The 16,080-nt window shown below is 42.7% G+C and overlaps 1 protein-coding gene across 1 annotated transcript in view; it reads left to right on the top strand.

The window, feature by feature from the left end:
* GPR143 (G protein-coupled receptor 143) overlaps positions 1-15,735 on the top strand; it is a 32,793-nt gene extending 17,058 nt beyond the window's left edge. Inside the window, exons 6-9 of the mRNA XM_074945800.1 lie at positions 903-1,011; positions 7,362-7,479; positions 9,940-10,192; positions 15,656-15,735. Of these exons, the coding sequence (XP_074801901.1) occupies positions 903-1,011; positions 7,362-7,479; positions 9,940-10,192; positions 15,656-15,735 (560 nt within the window). The remainder of the gene's footprint in view (positions 1-902; positions 1,012-7,361; positions 7,480-9,939; positions 10,193-15,655) is intronic.
* Positions 15,736-16,080: the final 345 nt, after the last annotated feature.

Here is a 16,080-nt window from a genome sequence, read left to right as displayed (position 1 = left end):
CCCTAGGATGATTTTGATCAGGCCCTGCCAACCTGAATACATCTAATTTATCTAAATATTCTTTAACTTGTTCTTTCCCTATTTTGGCTTGTGTTCCTTCCTCCCTGTTGCTTTGTTTCGACTATCTGGTCACCATTAATTCTTTTAGTGAAGACTGAAGCAGATCAGCATTAAACACCTCAGCCTTCTTCATGTAGTCAGTTATTAGTGCTCCTTCCCCACTAAGTAGAGCACCTACACTTTCCTTCATCTTTCTCTTCCTCATAATGTATTTAAAAAACTTGTTCTTATTGCCTTTTATGTCCCTTGCTAGGTGTAACTCATTTTGTGTCTTAGCCCCTCTGATTTTGTCCCTACATGCTCATGCTGTTCTTTTGTACTCCTCCTTAGCAATTTGTCCATGTTTTCACTTTTGGTAGGATTCCTTTTTTGAAATTCAGCTTATTAAAGAGCTCCTGACTGAGTCATATTGGTTTGTTCCTATTCTTCCTCTCTCTCCTTTGCATCAGGATAGTTTGCAGTTGTGCCTTTAATATTGTCTCTTTGAGAAATAGCCAGCTCTCCTGAATTCCTTTTTTCCTTAGATTTTCTGCCCATGGAACCTCACCTACCATTTCTCTGAGTTTGTTAAAGTCCGTCTTTTTAAAAGTCTGTTGTCCTTATTCTGCTACTCTCACTCCTCCCTTTCCTTAGAATCATGAAATCTATCATTTCTTGATCGCTTTCACCCAAATTGCCTTCCACCTTCTGTTGCTACCAATTCCTCCCTGTTGGTCAAAATCAAGTCCCACCACAGCAGGAACTTTAGCTACTCCTCCTCTCTTTCCCACTCTCTGAATCCCTGTAAATAAAAAAAATAAACCCACAGCCATGTACTCATTATACAGTTCTGTACTTTCCAGTTGCCTCATTGCTCAAAGGAAGACAAGGAATCTACACAGAGAATGAAAGACGCCTGGGGACGGAGATTCAGATCCGCTTTTTCAAAATTATGCTGGTGTTCATTATATGGTAGGAGGCGTATTTTTAAAAAAAACCTGAATATTTCCCCACTGTGGAAGGTAGGGGGTGTGAACGGTATTGGTGGGCTTGCTGTATTTGTTTGTCAACCTGACAGTTTCAAGGGGAGGAATTCTCTAGAAAGGAAAACGTTCTACATTATTTTATTTAGTAGCTGAAGCATTAAGCTGCCTCTTGCAGCTGGGACACAAGTTCCGGAATATATAGAAAAAAAAGTTTGAGCGACATGAAAACAAAAGCCTCAAAGAAAAATGGCTAAAAAGATGGGTAGGCAGCCGCCTAGAGCAATGTCTGAAAAATACAGTGCTATGGTCACTCTCCACAAGAGTAGCCTCAATATGGTCTGGCTGTGGAATTTCAGAACACTTATTCCCATCTCAAATATGGTATCCTTTTACAGTTTTCTCTGGAACACAGTTTTGCCTTTCTGCAGTGGCAGCTTCCTTGTAAAGCATGCTTCAGCTAGTGCAAAAAGATTCTGGAGTACGACTGGGAGTGGACAGGTGTTGACTGACTGAACAAAAATAGAGCATCCTTTCGGAGGAAGAAATTATTATTTGCTATTTGTATTACATGAGCACATTTGAGATGAGATTGGGAGTCCATCATGCAAGGCACCACACAAACACATAGCAGCGGATGGTCCCTGCCATGAAGAACTTGCTGTCTAAACAGACAAGACAGAAACAGGGAAGGAAAGGAAACAGTGTCAAAGAGGGGATGTGACCAGGGCTGGCCTTACCGGGAGGCAAACTCAGGTGGCCGCCTCAGGTGCCAGACTGTGGGGGGTGGGGCCCACTAGGACCCAGAGTGTAGAAAATTGTGTTTGCTGCTGGTGCACATGTATTCGCTCTGCTCTAGATGCACAGAGATGGTGGAGTGCTGTGCTGGAGGAAGGAGGGGACAAGAGACATAACAGGCAGACAGGAGAAAAGGTGAGAGGGAATAACAGAAAGCAGCAGGAGCTGCAGGGACAGAGAGGACGAGGAGCCTCTTATCTACCTCTCTAGCACCCCCAGGAGCCTGGACTGATTAACACCAGCTTCTCAGGGAGCTTCCTGTTTCCTGCTGCTTCCCTGAACCCACTTGAGGAGAACAGGCAGTCAACTGAAGTAGTAGGAGCCAGATAGGTCCTTAAGACGTTGATATCTTCCCTCACTCAGGCCCTACCACCAGCCTGCTTATTTGTCCCCTTCAATTGAGTGTTGAGAGCCACTAGAGCTGGGACAGAACAGCAATCATGAGTGAAAGAAGAAAACGCCCCTCGGGGACAGCATTCAGAAAAAGAAAGCAAGCAAAGGAAGCTTTTCTATCTAAGCAGGAAGGAGCTCTCTTGAGATACATAGACACAAATGTTCACGGTGAGCCTTCCGGCCCCAGTGAGGATGTGAGTGGTGAGGAGATGCCTGATCTTCCAGTTAGTCAGAGTGCAGGTGACCGGGCAGCTACTGCAGCATCCATATCTCCATCTCAAATGGATGTAACCCTGCACATTCCTGCAGAAAAGTGTAGATCAGAGAAGAGTGTGGTGGAGGCGCAAGAAACAGCTGCTGCTGAGTTTAGTTCCTTAAGTCAAGATGATCCAGGACTGTGGACCCACTTGAGCAGTAGCCTGAGGGATTTCCTTGTACTGCATGGGCCACAGCAAGTGAAAAACTTCATGTTCCCCAAAGACAATGAAAATAGAAGTTTCCATCCAACACATTACTGGCGTGAAATCCCCAATGGTGACAAAGTAGAGAGGGCATGGCTTATGTGCTCAAAAACCCAGAATGCTGCATACTGTTTTTGTTGCAAACTCTTCCAGTCTAATGTTCCAGGCACACTGGGTTCTACAGGAATAAAGGACTAGAAAAATCTGGCTAGAAATCTGACATGCCATGAGAAGGCAGCAAATCACCAGAGAGCACTCCATAGGTGGAAAGAGCTTGAGATGAGACTAAGGTTAAAGGCCACCATAGATGATCAGCATCAAGAGATGATTGCATCAGAGTCTCTTTACCGGCAAAATGTTCTGAAAAGGCTCATTGCCATTGTGAGAATGTTTGCTACCCAAAACCTAGCACTGTGTGGCACTTCAGATCAGCTGTACGTGCCAAACAATGGAAACTTCCTTAAAATTGTGGAGCTGATGGCTGAGTCTGCTGCTGTACTCCAGGAGCATCTAAGAAGAGTCACCACCCAAGAAATGTACACACACCACTACCTTGGAAAAACAATTCAAAATGAGATCACACAATTACTGGCAACAAAAGTCAAACAGAAGATTGTGGCAGATCTGAAGTCTGCAAGATATTACTCTGTCATTCTGGACTGTACACTTGACATCAGCCATACGGAACAAATGACTTTAATGGTGCGTTTTGTAACAACAACGGTACCTAGTGAAAATGTGCCTGCAATGGTGACGGTCAGAGAGCATTTTCTAGAATGTATTGACATTGACGATACTACAGGAGCTGGTATGACAAATATGCTTCTTAAAAAGCTGGAAGATACAGAAATTGTGATAGCTGACATGAGAGGCCAGGGCTATCATAATGGTGCCAACATGAGAGGAAAGAACAGAGTGCAGTCACGGATCCCTTGTCTCATGCAGTTCTCATTCATTGAACTTGGTGGTCAGTGATGCAGCATCAGCTTCGAGCAAGGCTGCTGAATTTTTTAATGTAATTCAAAGCATCTATGTATTTTTCTCTGCATCAACTCATCAATGGCAAATTTTGAAGCAACATCTGGGAACATCCTCTCTGACACTGAAACCACTGAGTGCCACACAATGGGAAAGTCAAGTAGAGGCAATAAAGCCTATCAGACACCAAACTAGGAAGCTAGATGATGCCATTATGGAGGATAATGCTATGACAGGAACTGTCCGTGGGAGAACAGTGGCAGAGGGAAATGGAATCACCAGAAACATACATAACTTCAAATTTCTGTGTGGCTTAGTGTTGTGGCATGACATACTGTTTGAAATAAATGTTGTAAGCAGAGACTCTAAGGTGTTGACCTTGATATATCTGGAGCAATGGAACAACTGGACAAAGCAAAGTCATAACTACATCTTACCGGTCAGATGAGGGATTTCAAAACGTTCTGAAGAGTGCACAGAAGTTGGCAGGGGAACTTCACACTGAAGCTATTTTCCCACCCATTCTAGAATACAAGAGTGTGACGAAGTGGGACTGTACTTAATGTTCTCACTAAATACTGTGTGGGTGCGTCAGTTTCCCCTATGCATTTCTTAAGTATCTAAGTGGTGGGATAAGGGTGTGTGATTGTTGCAGAGCCCTTGAGGGCCAGTATGATGGTGTTTGCACAGAGAATGGTTGACACCCTGTCTCCTGGCAACTGATGGCCTGGGACCCTCACATGCAAGATGACAACTGAAGGTTTTGGAGAACAAAGAGATCAGGTGGCCTCCTGGCCCAGGAAAGAGACAAAGGCCAGAGGAGGGGCAGGAGAGTTTCAGTTTGGAGCTGGCTGGGGAAAGCGAGGGAAGCCCAGACCCGGGATCTGGCCTCCCTGGCCCCAAAAAGGACCTGACTGAGGGGTCCTGTTCTCTGTACCTACAAGCTCTGTTTTGGATTGTGTTCCTGTCATCTAATAAACCTTCTGTTTTACTGACTGGCTGAGAGTCACGTCTGACTGCAGAAGTGGGGTGCAGGACCCTCTGGCTTCCCCAGGAGCCCCGCCTCTGTGGACTCGCTGTGGGAAGTGTATGGTGGAGCAGGGGATGCTGAATGCTCCGAGGTCGGACCCAGGAAGGTCGAAGCTGTGTAAGCTTCTTGCCCTGGAGACAGTATGCTCACAGAGAGGCGGCTCCCCCAGAGTCCTGACTGGCTTCATATGGAGTAGTTCCAGAGCATCGCCCGGTGACCCCATGACAAAGAGTCAGCGAAGAAGAAGACATTTTGATTACGAGGCACGGGATAATCCCATAAGAAACCCCAAACAACAATTCAAAGTTGAATTCTTTAACCAGGTGCTAGATTGTGCAATACAGTCAGTTGAAGAACGTTTCATGCAGCTCAAGGAACACAGCAGTATATTTGGGATGTTGTATGATATTCCAAAACTCCTCACTATACCTGAAGAAGACCTACACCAGCAATGCAGGGCACTAGAGACAGTGTTGACACATGATGACATGCGCGATATTGATGTGAGTGATTTAGGTGATGAACTGAAAGCCCTTTCAAGATACATTTCAGCAGGATCAACTCCAAAGGCTGTTCTGGAATATATGTGCACAAATAAGATGACCACCCTGTTTCCAAATATTTTTGTTGCTCTGCGCATACTTCTAACACTTCCTGTAACAGTTGCCAGTGGAGAACGCAGCTTCTCCAAGCTGAAGTTAATAAAAACACATCTACACTCCACAATGACACAGGAGAGGGTGGTCGGCCTTGCAACCATCTCAATAGAGGATGAGCTGGCCCAGACTGTGGACCTTCAGGAAGAAGTTCAAATCTTTGCAACCAAGAAGGCATGGAAAGCACCACTTTGATTATTCAAACAGATAAAAATGCCAGTGTTTACTATGCAGACAAGAAAAGTTACATTTGCTGTTCAGGCCTTTGAAAGTGAAGTGTTACTTAAAATTTTTGAACTAGGCATTTTAAGTTGTTAGTTCTCCTTTATTGGGGTAGGTAGCAGAGCAGAACCATGAGAGGAGCAGAACAGGAAGAAGGCAGAATTGAGACCTTTCAAAGTTTTGGCCGAAGCAAGGGGGCATGAGGGCATCATTTGAGCTCCGTGCCTTAGGTGCTAAAATGTTATGGGCTGGCCCTGGATGTGCCTTAGGTCATGCATGGAGCAGCTTGTTAAAGTGGACAGGCTGCGGGAATGGAGCAGGGAAGAAATGAGGGGAGGAAGGTGGAGGGAGAAAAACATGAGGTTTTCACATAGAATGGGAACTTGATTGCAAAAAGAAAATGGCAAAATCCTTTTTTTTTGTTTTTTTTTTTAAACAAATGCTGGACTTAGGAAACCAGCCTGACTCATTTGACTATGCAGGAGAAATACAGAGAAATTGCACTAAAGTCTGTTCACTAGGGCTAAAACCTGGGCTTTCTGACATAGCCTCTCTTTGGCGCTGAAGATTATGGATTCATTTAACTTGATGTTTGCTATCTGACCATGAGCTGCCCTTGTTGGTAAGAACTATTGGTACATTATGGCAATTTCAGAGTCATCTGTAATCCTCTTTTGATGTCACTTTTAAAGTCCATTTTAATTTAACTTTGAAGTTTGTGGTTGTTTAGGAAATGATGTGCAGCAATGTAGCAATGCTATATATATTTAGCATAGGTATGAACATTGCAACTCTACTTATGTGCCGTATTATAATGTGACCTTGATACCAGAGTGCCCCCTTGTGTCAGGACATACTGTTGCAAGACTCTTCCTCTTTAACATCCCTTGTTGTCCCAGTTCTGCAATGGTCAGCTGCCTCCATGGCCCAGAGGCCAGCTCCTCTGGCCAGTTCAACTCTCAGTCCAGTCCCCTTCCAGGGTTAACAGAACACAAATTAAATCCTAACTCAAAATAGCCACCTGGGCATTAAAGCCCACAATATAAACACTAACCCTTCATAGAGACCCAACATTGTCAAGGTTGGGCCTCTGACTGGCTCAGGTTACTTGGGTTAGGGCAGGAAAAGCCTTCTTTCCCTTTCCTGGCTTCACCCAGAATTGGCCTGTAGTAAATACAGCCACTGCTTTTTATCTGGCCTGCTGGGTCGTGATTGGCCTGTACCTGCTTCCGGTCCTGCTAGGTCTGGAGGACCAACTCTCTCTGGTTTTGCCTGCAGCTGATCATGGCAACCCCTAAATGTCTGAACTCACTACCCTTCCCTTCTGGCAAGGCACCTTCTTCTGCCAGGGTTTGCCAAGGCAGTGAGGCCTTTGGCTGGAAGCAACAAATGCCTGGTACACCACGTCACAGGCTGCAAATATAAGAAGGTGCTGATGATGACATTCTCCATTATAGACTGTAGTACATTCTAGTCTTGTATTTTGTAATCAACCTGATTTAATTCTGCATTTTATCAGCCTGCAGCAGGGTGGAATGCTAGGATTTCATTCCGTTTGGTTATGTCTACTTCTTTGTCTCAGGCTGGGTTAGGAAAAGGATTTTGTTTCCTGATCATATTCTCCCAGACCTGCTGCTCCTTCATATTGTTGGCTACAAGCTTTAGCATTTAAAAAAAACCAACAGACTTCTCCCTCTCCCTGCCAACAATCACCACAATTATGCTTTGGTAAAGAAACCACTGTATATACAAAAAAAAAAAATCTGTCTTTTTCTTTTTCTCCTCTTTATCCCTGCAACAGCTGGTCATCAAACATCATCAATGAGAGCCTGTTGTTTTACCTTGAAATGCAGCCAGATATCAATGGAAACCCCCTGAAAAATGTTAGAAATGCTGCACTGATCACATGGATTATAATGGTAGGTCAACCATGATTTTTATTAGTCTTGGAAGTAGCTTTTGTCTGACAGGAAGCAGCACCACTGTAATGATTGTTTATTTCTTTCAAAATATAATCACCACTCCATACAAAAAAAATTGGAGAACATTTTCCAAGTCATAGGAACTATTCTTCATATGAAACTCTGCAAGAAGAACGAAGAAATGCATTTTGCCCTGACTGACCCTCTGTGCATCCCTACTGAAGTCAAGGTGATTCATTCATTTTTAAGACCAGAAAGGACAGTTATGGTCATCTATTGTGTCTTCCTGAATAACAGACTACAGAGTTTCCACCAGTGATTACTGAATACAGGCTAACAACCTGGGTGCTTACTAACAATTTCAGCCTGTATTTGTAACTAAGGTTATTTTCTTTGCTCCTTAAAGCTGCTATGTAGAAAACATCTATATATAGAGAGAATAATTACTTGAGAGAAAAATAGAGTGGTCTTTCAGAGCAATGATCCAAAATACTGTAGGAACACTACTAAAGCATTTTGGACCATTACTGGACTGTGATTTACCCATCCCCCCATAGTGTAATATTCCTGGAATAGTCAAAAGGGGATATTCTGGAGTTGGTGATGCAGGTAGCTTCTTTGGGGAGATCTTACATATCTGCAAAGCCTCTTAGTAAAAACATGCTCTTTGTTTTTCTTTTTGAAATGACAGAACAATTTTCTAGAGGAGGGTCAAGGGTATATTTGGATGAGTGTTTTTATTAAGTGGACATTAAACATGTGAAAGGCACTAAAACTCTTTTAGTTTGAGTTATGGCATAGCTCTAGCTCTGAATAATTCCCTCCCTTCCCACTTTCTGGGATTCTTATAGAGATTTAAAGAATCTGTGGCCAGACGGGCCCATTTGATCATCTAGTCTGACCTCCTGTATATCACAGACCATTACATTTCACCCACTTATCCATGTACTGAGCCCAATAATTTGTTTGGCCAAAGCTTATCTTCCAGAAAGGAATCCAGTCTTGATATGAAGATGTCAAGAGCTGGAGAATCCACTGCTTCTCTTGCAAGTTTAACCCATGTTACCACCAATTTTTCTTCTCTTAAAACTGTCTCCCCTATTTTTGTGTCTATGTGCGCCTTGGCTACAGCCCTCTGCCCACAGAGGACTCGCCAGGGCTCCTTTACAAGCATTGTTTCTAAATCTGCCGGTCAGCAGAGCATCAGTATTCACCTTTCAATTTTTGCAGCTGAGCCTGGCTAATCTGGCCTGCAGTATTATGGATGAATGTACGCCTCCTGTGCATGGAACATCCCCCCCACTCCCAGAACACACACAATACTCTGGCACCTCCATCTCCGAGGACCTATTTCTCTCTTTCCAGATTTTATCCCAGATTAGTGTTACAAGGGTTAAATTACTCTTCCCACTCCCCCAGCACACTCTGCTTCCTTCTGACAAGCAACCAGGCACCCCCAAGTACCTACCTCTCCGTTTCCAGGTTTCATCCTGTATTAAAGGAGTAAGTGATGCCACTCACATGGTGCCCCCTTCTCTCCCAAGGGCTGAACACACTCATGTGACACAGCTCTCGGCTTTTGCTGGCCTGGAGGGCAAGAGGTCAAGTCTAGGAATTGAACAGTTTGTAGGCTGGCTATGAAAATAAAGTGCTGATTTCCCAGGAGAAAAATAGAAACATCCAAAGCATTTACTTGCCAAATATCCAAGGAAGTGGGGACAGAAGTGATTCTTGAGAGACTGTCTGAGCTGGCCAGTTTTTCAATCCAACCATGATGGACTGGTTCATGAGTCAGCAGCAGTTACAAATGGATTGATCACTGTTTAAGAACTTGGTTATCTGTGAGTGGCTGCTCTCAACATGTTTGGTTCTGCTTTCACTGAAGTGAGTGGCAGTGGAGACTGTTAAAGCACATTGAGGGCCATACTTATCCCTGATACAACTCCATGCAGGAGCTGAGCTCAAACCAGGCAAGCATTTGACCCCTTGTGTTCTCAGTGTTATTGTGTACCAGAACAAGGCCTTTGGTTTCTTACCTTGATTTGCTTGTGGCTAGAAGAAACATAACATGTACTTTCATCTGGATGCAGATGGGTGAGTTTTACAAAATCTCTCAGAGGCAGCAATTTATTCACTGTGAGGAAAGTCTCTCTGTCTACGCTGCAGTAAAAGACCTGTGGCATGGCCAGGCCTGCTGAATTGGGCTTGTGGGGTTTGGGCTATACAATTGCAGTGTAGACATCTCCAGCCTGGTCCCTAATGTCTATACTGCAATTGTATAGCCTGCAGTCCTGCGAGACCAAGTCAGCTGACCCAGGCTTTGAGACTTGGCACCGTGAATTTTTTATTGCAGCGTAGATGTACCCTTAATGCACAGGAATGGTTTCACTTGACTTGAAATTCACCACTCTGTTGATTTTAATTCCCATCACAATTCTCCTTTCTTCTCTCTTCCAGGGAGTGCTGAATCCAATGCAAGGCTTTCTCTTCACACTCGCTTTTTATGGCTGGACTGGGTGGAAACTGAACTTGAAGTGGCAAAAGAGAGAAATACCGTGGGAATCAATGTCCACATCAGCTGTTGCTGACAATGGCTACCCTTCTGCCGTTGGATCCTCTGTGAACTACCAAAGCAACATCCACAACTCAAAGAAGACAACAATAGCCAGCAGCCAGCAGACCGATGAGGCCTTAAGCATGCTGTCTGAAGGTAACACTACCAGTGATGACAGGTTATCCAGAAACTCTCCTATCTATCAGGGCTGGTAGTTTGCATAGCATAAAGCTGAATGTTACCTCTCCCATTGCCACGACCCTTAATTAACGACAGCACAGAGTGCATCACTATTTGCTCCAGGGCTTGGCTGGGGCCTTGTCATCTGTCACATCCTATATATTTCCTGGAGGCATAAATGATAACTTATGTCTTCAGTCCCCTTGTAGTGAGTGTGAGAGAAGATGATTCTGTCTGATGAATGCCTGATTGCTTTCCATTATGTTGGCAGCAGTCTCTTTGAAGTTCAGTGTTTCTTAATTAACCTCATTGATTTCTTTTCGTACATTTTTGCTTTAACCTCTCTTGTAAACTGTACTTCAACAGAATATTCTTTTGTTTAATAAACAAATTACTATTGTGTTGGGTTTTTCTAACTCTGGCCCCTTGCCTGACTTTCAGGAGAGCAGCTCTGTATCTGGAATTCTATCGCTAGGATTGTAGGGACGCAAAATTGTCATCCTTAAAACAATGTTCAAATGTTGGAAAGACAACTTTGACACAGATATGGATTTGCATTGTTTGCATATAGAACCCTGCTTAATAACTCTTGTTTTACCCTGCCCATTTTAATTTTAGTGGGATATTTAACTGTGCTTTTATCTAAATGCGGTTGCAATTAATAGGAATATAGTCTTTTCGTACAGTGCAGTCTGGTATTTAAACCATTAAGGGATGCAGAGTATAATTTTCAGTCATCTAAATGACTTTGGTGCTTAAATCCAATCAAAAGACAGTGAAATGTAACCTGCAGTCCAGAGGAATGTTCTATTTGATATCCTGGTTTACTGAACTCAAGGGAATTCAATCAACAATATTTATTTCCTTCCTTAACTATTGTGCTCAGCACTGTGGTGTCGACGCACGTGTGCCCAAATACTTGTTAAAACAGGTTGATTGTTAACTAGCAATTGGGACTCAGTCTACAGTGCTTGTGCATGGTTTAAACAAGGGTTATCACTGAATGCATCCGATGAAGTGAGCTGTAGCTCACGAAAGCTTATGCTCAGATAAATTTGTTAGTCTCTAAGGTGCCACAAGTCCTCCTTTTCTTTCTAGGTTACTGTGTGGTTATACTGACCAGTCCAAACTGAGCACCAGTTTTAAAAAACATGGTAGTCCAGGCATAGGTTAGAACAAATCTTTAAGTCAATTCAAACAATTTTGCACTGGCTGTCCAAACTGTGTTATAACTGATTCTAGTACAACCATGTTTAAGCATAAATAGATCGTCAAACCCCATGGAAACCCGGTGTAACTTTTTTTAAATTAAAGAGTAGAATGATAACAGCCATACTGCTCAGAGTTCCAGGAAGGTCAGAAAAGCAGGCTTAGTTGGAGCTAAAAAAATGTGATCTGACTATATTCAATAAAAAGGAGATACAGTAAATTGATAAATGCTGGGACTGATCTTTAAAGAGCTGCAGTTGCTTCGTAGAAAATCTTTAAAATCACACTCTTTAAAAACAATCATGTCTATCTTTTTTTCTCCCCAGCCCCACACCTTTTTTCTGTTAGTAGGGCCATTTGCATGTAACAGGATATTTTATTTTGTAAGAATTTCCTTTCCTCCAGAAGTTAGTTAGAAGGAAATTCAAAAGTAACATTAACAACAAATGTTTGAGAGTCAGGAAGCTAGAATGTGGGACCAGTAGTGTAAAACACCTACCTCACAGCAAGTCAGGAAATACAGCTATGTTTCCATGCTGACCTGAACTCTGCTTATCCACTCTCACTGGGTAGGAGACCCACTACTACTTATCCCATGATAAAGAATTGTCTTCCCCATTTTGTAGATGAATTACAGTTGTATGGTCTTGGCTTCTATGATGGTAAATCATGCAGCCAGCCTATATCAGGTAGGGGGTTGTCTCAGGCTCAATTTGGGAGCACACTGGGAGTATTTTCAGGTTGAATGTGGAAATATTTATTGCTGGCCTATGTCTAGAGTGTTTGGTCTCAAATTAGTATTGGGAAGGTGGCTCAGGGAGAGTAGAGATAAAATCCAATCCACAGTAGGACAGTAGACTGGGTCAGGGTCTTGTGGAACACACATGAGATGTGGCTTCTGCCTTAGGCCATGTCGGGGCAGGGCAGTCTGGGCTCTAATTAATAGTAATATCTACAGTTTACTGGCCAGTCAACACTTTTCTCTGGGACAGTGGGGTGTCCGTGACTCTCAGTTGAAAGGCAGATGTGGAATGGTGATTGAGCCAGGGACCAAATTACTGAGCACTTATACATTCAAAACAATTGTCCAGCAAGTTACATTCAGCTCAAACAACATAGGTTAGGGACATACCCACAATTAATTGTACATGATCATATTTTGCACACACCAGAGCATAACAAAGCCCAGCTGAATGAACACTTGAAGAAATAACATTGTAAAATATATAAATAATATAACAAAGCTAGAACATAATTTGGAATAAAACGATTAATGCAGTGGAATCCTCATGATATGGGTATTTGTGCATCATGGTAGGTGATTAAACTATCTATGTTCCAAAAGCTATATGACAACAACAAGCTGGATTGTTAAACACAAACACACAATATATGTTCTCTGCACAAACTCGACGTTTGGTTTTAGGTTGTGTTAATTATAACAGTAAAATGCAAATGGTCAGGAACACAGTGTATCTTTTCCCCTGCTATCATGGGATGTGTTTTCCCAAACCATCCTGAATTTATCCATCAGGGTAGAGTGGGGCTACATTTTGCCCAGGCAGTTTCATACAGATGATCACGCTAATTGTATGGCTGAAATGCAAAGAGGTAAAGTTCTTGCACACCAAAGCTACACATTTGAGGTTCCTCTAGCTGTTAATTGTTTACATGTTCTGTACATCTCTTAAATCCTTCCTCTGATCTCCCTGATTATATATACACTGAAGAGGCATTAGAATCTAAAATGCTTACTATGGCTTTGGTCTAGGATGCCTACTTCTTCTGCCATACTACAAGACTTGTACTCCTAAAGGCAGCATAATATGTATGTGAGGAGAGGCGCATCATCTTCCAAGGTTCAGTTGACCTTGACAGGGGAAGGGTTTATCAAGATCAGATATACATCAGTTACACATGGGGATGCCTAGGGCAAAGGGTGGATAAGTTGGGAAAGTCCGGATGAATCCAGATGATGGTTTGGTCACTCACCTGTTAAAGAGGTTTGCATTCTGTTAACAAACCTAATGTTCCTAACATCCATTTGTGCCTCTCTCTCTCTCATCTGAATGGAAATCACTCTCTTATTTACATTCCCAAGTTAAAGGATGGTATTCCGTTAGCCTGAGTAAAACCTCAAACCACAACAGACTTTAGATACATAGGATGGATTACACCAGGATGAATTTGGCCGAGAGAGAAAGGAAATGATTTAGCCTTTCATGGCCAATGGTAAAAACAATGACAAAAACAAAACTTGGTTTGATTTAGAAATTATATCAATTAGCAGGTAACTGTCAAATAAAAATAAACCCAACAGCTTGTTTTTCTATGGTATTCAGGCAACCAACAATACTGTTAAGTGCCACAGAAAGGATATTTCAAGTTTTGTGTATGAAAGGAGCCTCCATCTTCCATTTATAAATGTGAAGATCTAGTTAAACATGAACTAGAGAGTTAGTCTCCAAGATGCTGTTCTCCTTTGTGGTAGCCAAAGAGCAAATGTTATCATGTTTGACACCCCACAAAACACATTTTTTGCTAGGACTTTAGCAGTAGGAATATTGTTACCAGTCCAATGCCACTGTTAAGTTATCTAGCAGTAGGAAATACAACAAAACAGAGCACTTTTACGTGGGAATCTTCCAGTGGCTGGATTAATTGACTTCAGAACTACTTTGCACCACTCAGGTGGCATGTGCTGGATAATGGGGTTGATAGTATTTTGAGAGTGCAATGCTTTAATGCTTACCTAAAGAGAGTGTTCCCTTTGCGTAAAATTTACCTCACCTCAAAGCGTGGATTAATGGGCTTTGAGCAGGAGAAGTGTGAACATAAGAACAGCCATGCTGGGTCAGACCAATGGTCCATCCAGCCCAGTATCCTGTCTTCCAAAAGTGGCCAATGACAGATGTGTCAGAGGAAATGAACAGAACATGGCAATTATCTAGTGATCCATTCCCTGTTGTTCACTCCAATTTTCTGCCAGTTAGAGGCTTAGGACACCCAGAGCAGGGGGCTGGATCCTTGATCATCTTGGGTAATAGCCATCGATGGACTTATCCTCCGTGAACTTATCTAACTCTTTTTTGAACCAGTTATAGTGTGCGGGTTTGGAAAGGTAATGCCTCATCTCAGTCTGTGGGTGGGGAATTGTGGAGCTCTGGATCCATTACTCCAAATCGCAGGCTCCAGGCAGTAGAGACCATAACATCTATCCATCCATATAAGTTGGACTTGTAGCCATTGGATCCACAAAAACACAGTCAATCTCTTATCCCACCTCCTATTCTAGCTTCTCACTCCCTTTCTTGTCTTCCCTGGCCTATTTGAAGCTGGTGCAGAATCTAGCGCTGATGTGTACAGGGTGTGTGGACAAAGGCCCCTGTACACCTCTTCTGCAGCATCCTGAGAAACCATGGAAATGTGTAATGAACCTCTCTCTCCCTAAAAATAAGGTAGCATTTTAAAACCATTTAGCTCTGAGACATTTTGTTCAAGAAGCATAAAGAATAAATTCCATCATACCTGCATTAGATGAAGTGTTCTTGTCCTACTTGTCACACTCCCAAGTAGTACCAGAGCTAACAACAATATCTGAACCTAGGTGGATGTTAATTTCAGCTAGGAAAATGTACAAGCAACTGGCTGCAATGCGCTGCGGCCTATTACAGCAGATCTTGTGTGAACTTTCTTTTAAAAAGCCAACTATCTCCCTTCAGGCTACAGTGTTCAACAAAATACCACAGTTTCTGTGGAAATGTCATGAACTTCATCCCCCCCCCCCCATCATGTGCCTCCATGTGACAGGGAGATCCGCAAATTTGTTGCTTTAACAAATATCTTTGCTCAAGGCACCAGAAATTATTGGCCAACGCTCACAGACTCTCCCACAATCACATTAAGTACTCTAAGTTTAATAACCTAGCTCCCCAATAGCTCACTGGGCAATGCAATCAACCGTTTCCTTAGGAATGCAATTACACTGAAAGCAACAAGGCACAGGGTAGATAAAGATAACTTTTGCTGGCCTCACATACTGTCTGTCTGAATACATAAACCTTCTGGCCAAAGAGCTCTGTGGTCTGAAAGCTTATGTACTGAGACTCCTACCGTATATGGTTAAACAGAACTAGCACTTTGCCATCTTATTTTTTTAAATAACCCAGTCAATAATTATTTCCACCTATTTCTGAAAGTAACAGAGTCCTTTCTCTTTTGTTTTGCTAGGTTCTGATGCTAGCACAATTGAAATCCAGATCCCAAGTGAGCTACATGACTTAGAGGATAATGATGCTGATGTTGAATAACTTGGAAAACTGTGAAAGGCATAAGTTGGGTATCTGGAGACACAAAGACATTCTCAAGGATTTGCCTGATTGTTTCCCCTCTTTTATAATTCACGTATCTTCCTCCCCTGCCCCCCAGCGACACCCTCAGTACATGTGTGATTGCTGAGTTCACTTGCTCTTAACAATTTTCTAGCATTCAAATTGAAAGAGCACTTTTTTGATAGATTTAAATGGCCTGAGCTGTGGACTAGACACAGAGGGTCAGATTCAGAGATAATGTTTAAGGTGGTTCGAGTTAGACTTCTTTACATTCACTCATCCTTACACATGGCTAGAAAGTGTAAGTTAAAGTACAGAGTAACC

The sequence above is a fragment of the Natator depressus genome, chromosome 1 (assembly GCF_965152275.1).
Source record: "Natator depressus isolate rNatDep1 chromosome 1, rNatDep2.hap1, whole genome shotgun sequence".
Lineage (NCBI taxonomy): Eukaryota > Metazoa > Chordata > Testudines > Cheloniidae > Natator > Natator depressus.
This window is presented reverse-complemented; position numbering and strand designations above follow the sequence as displayed.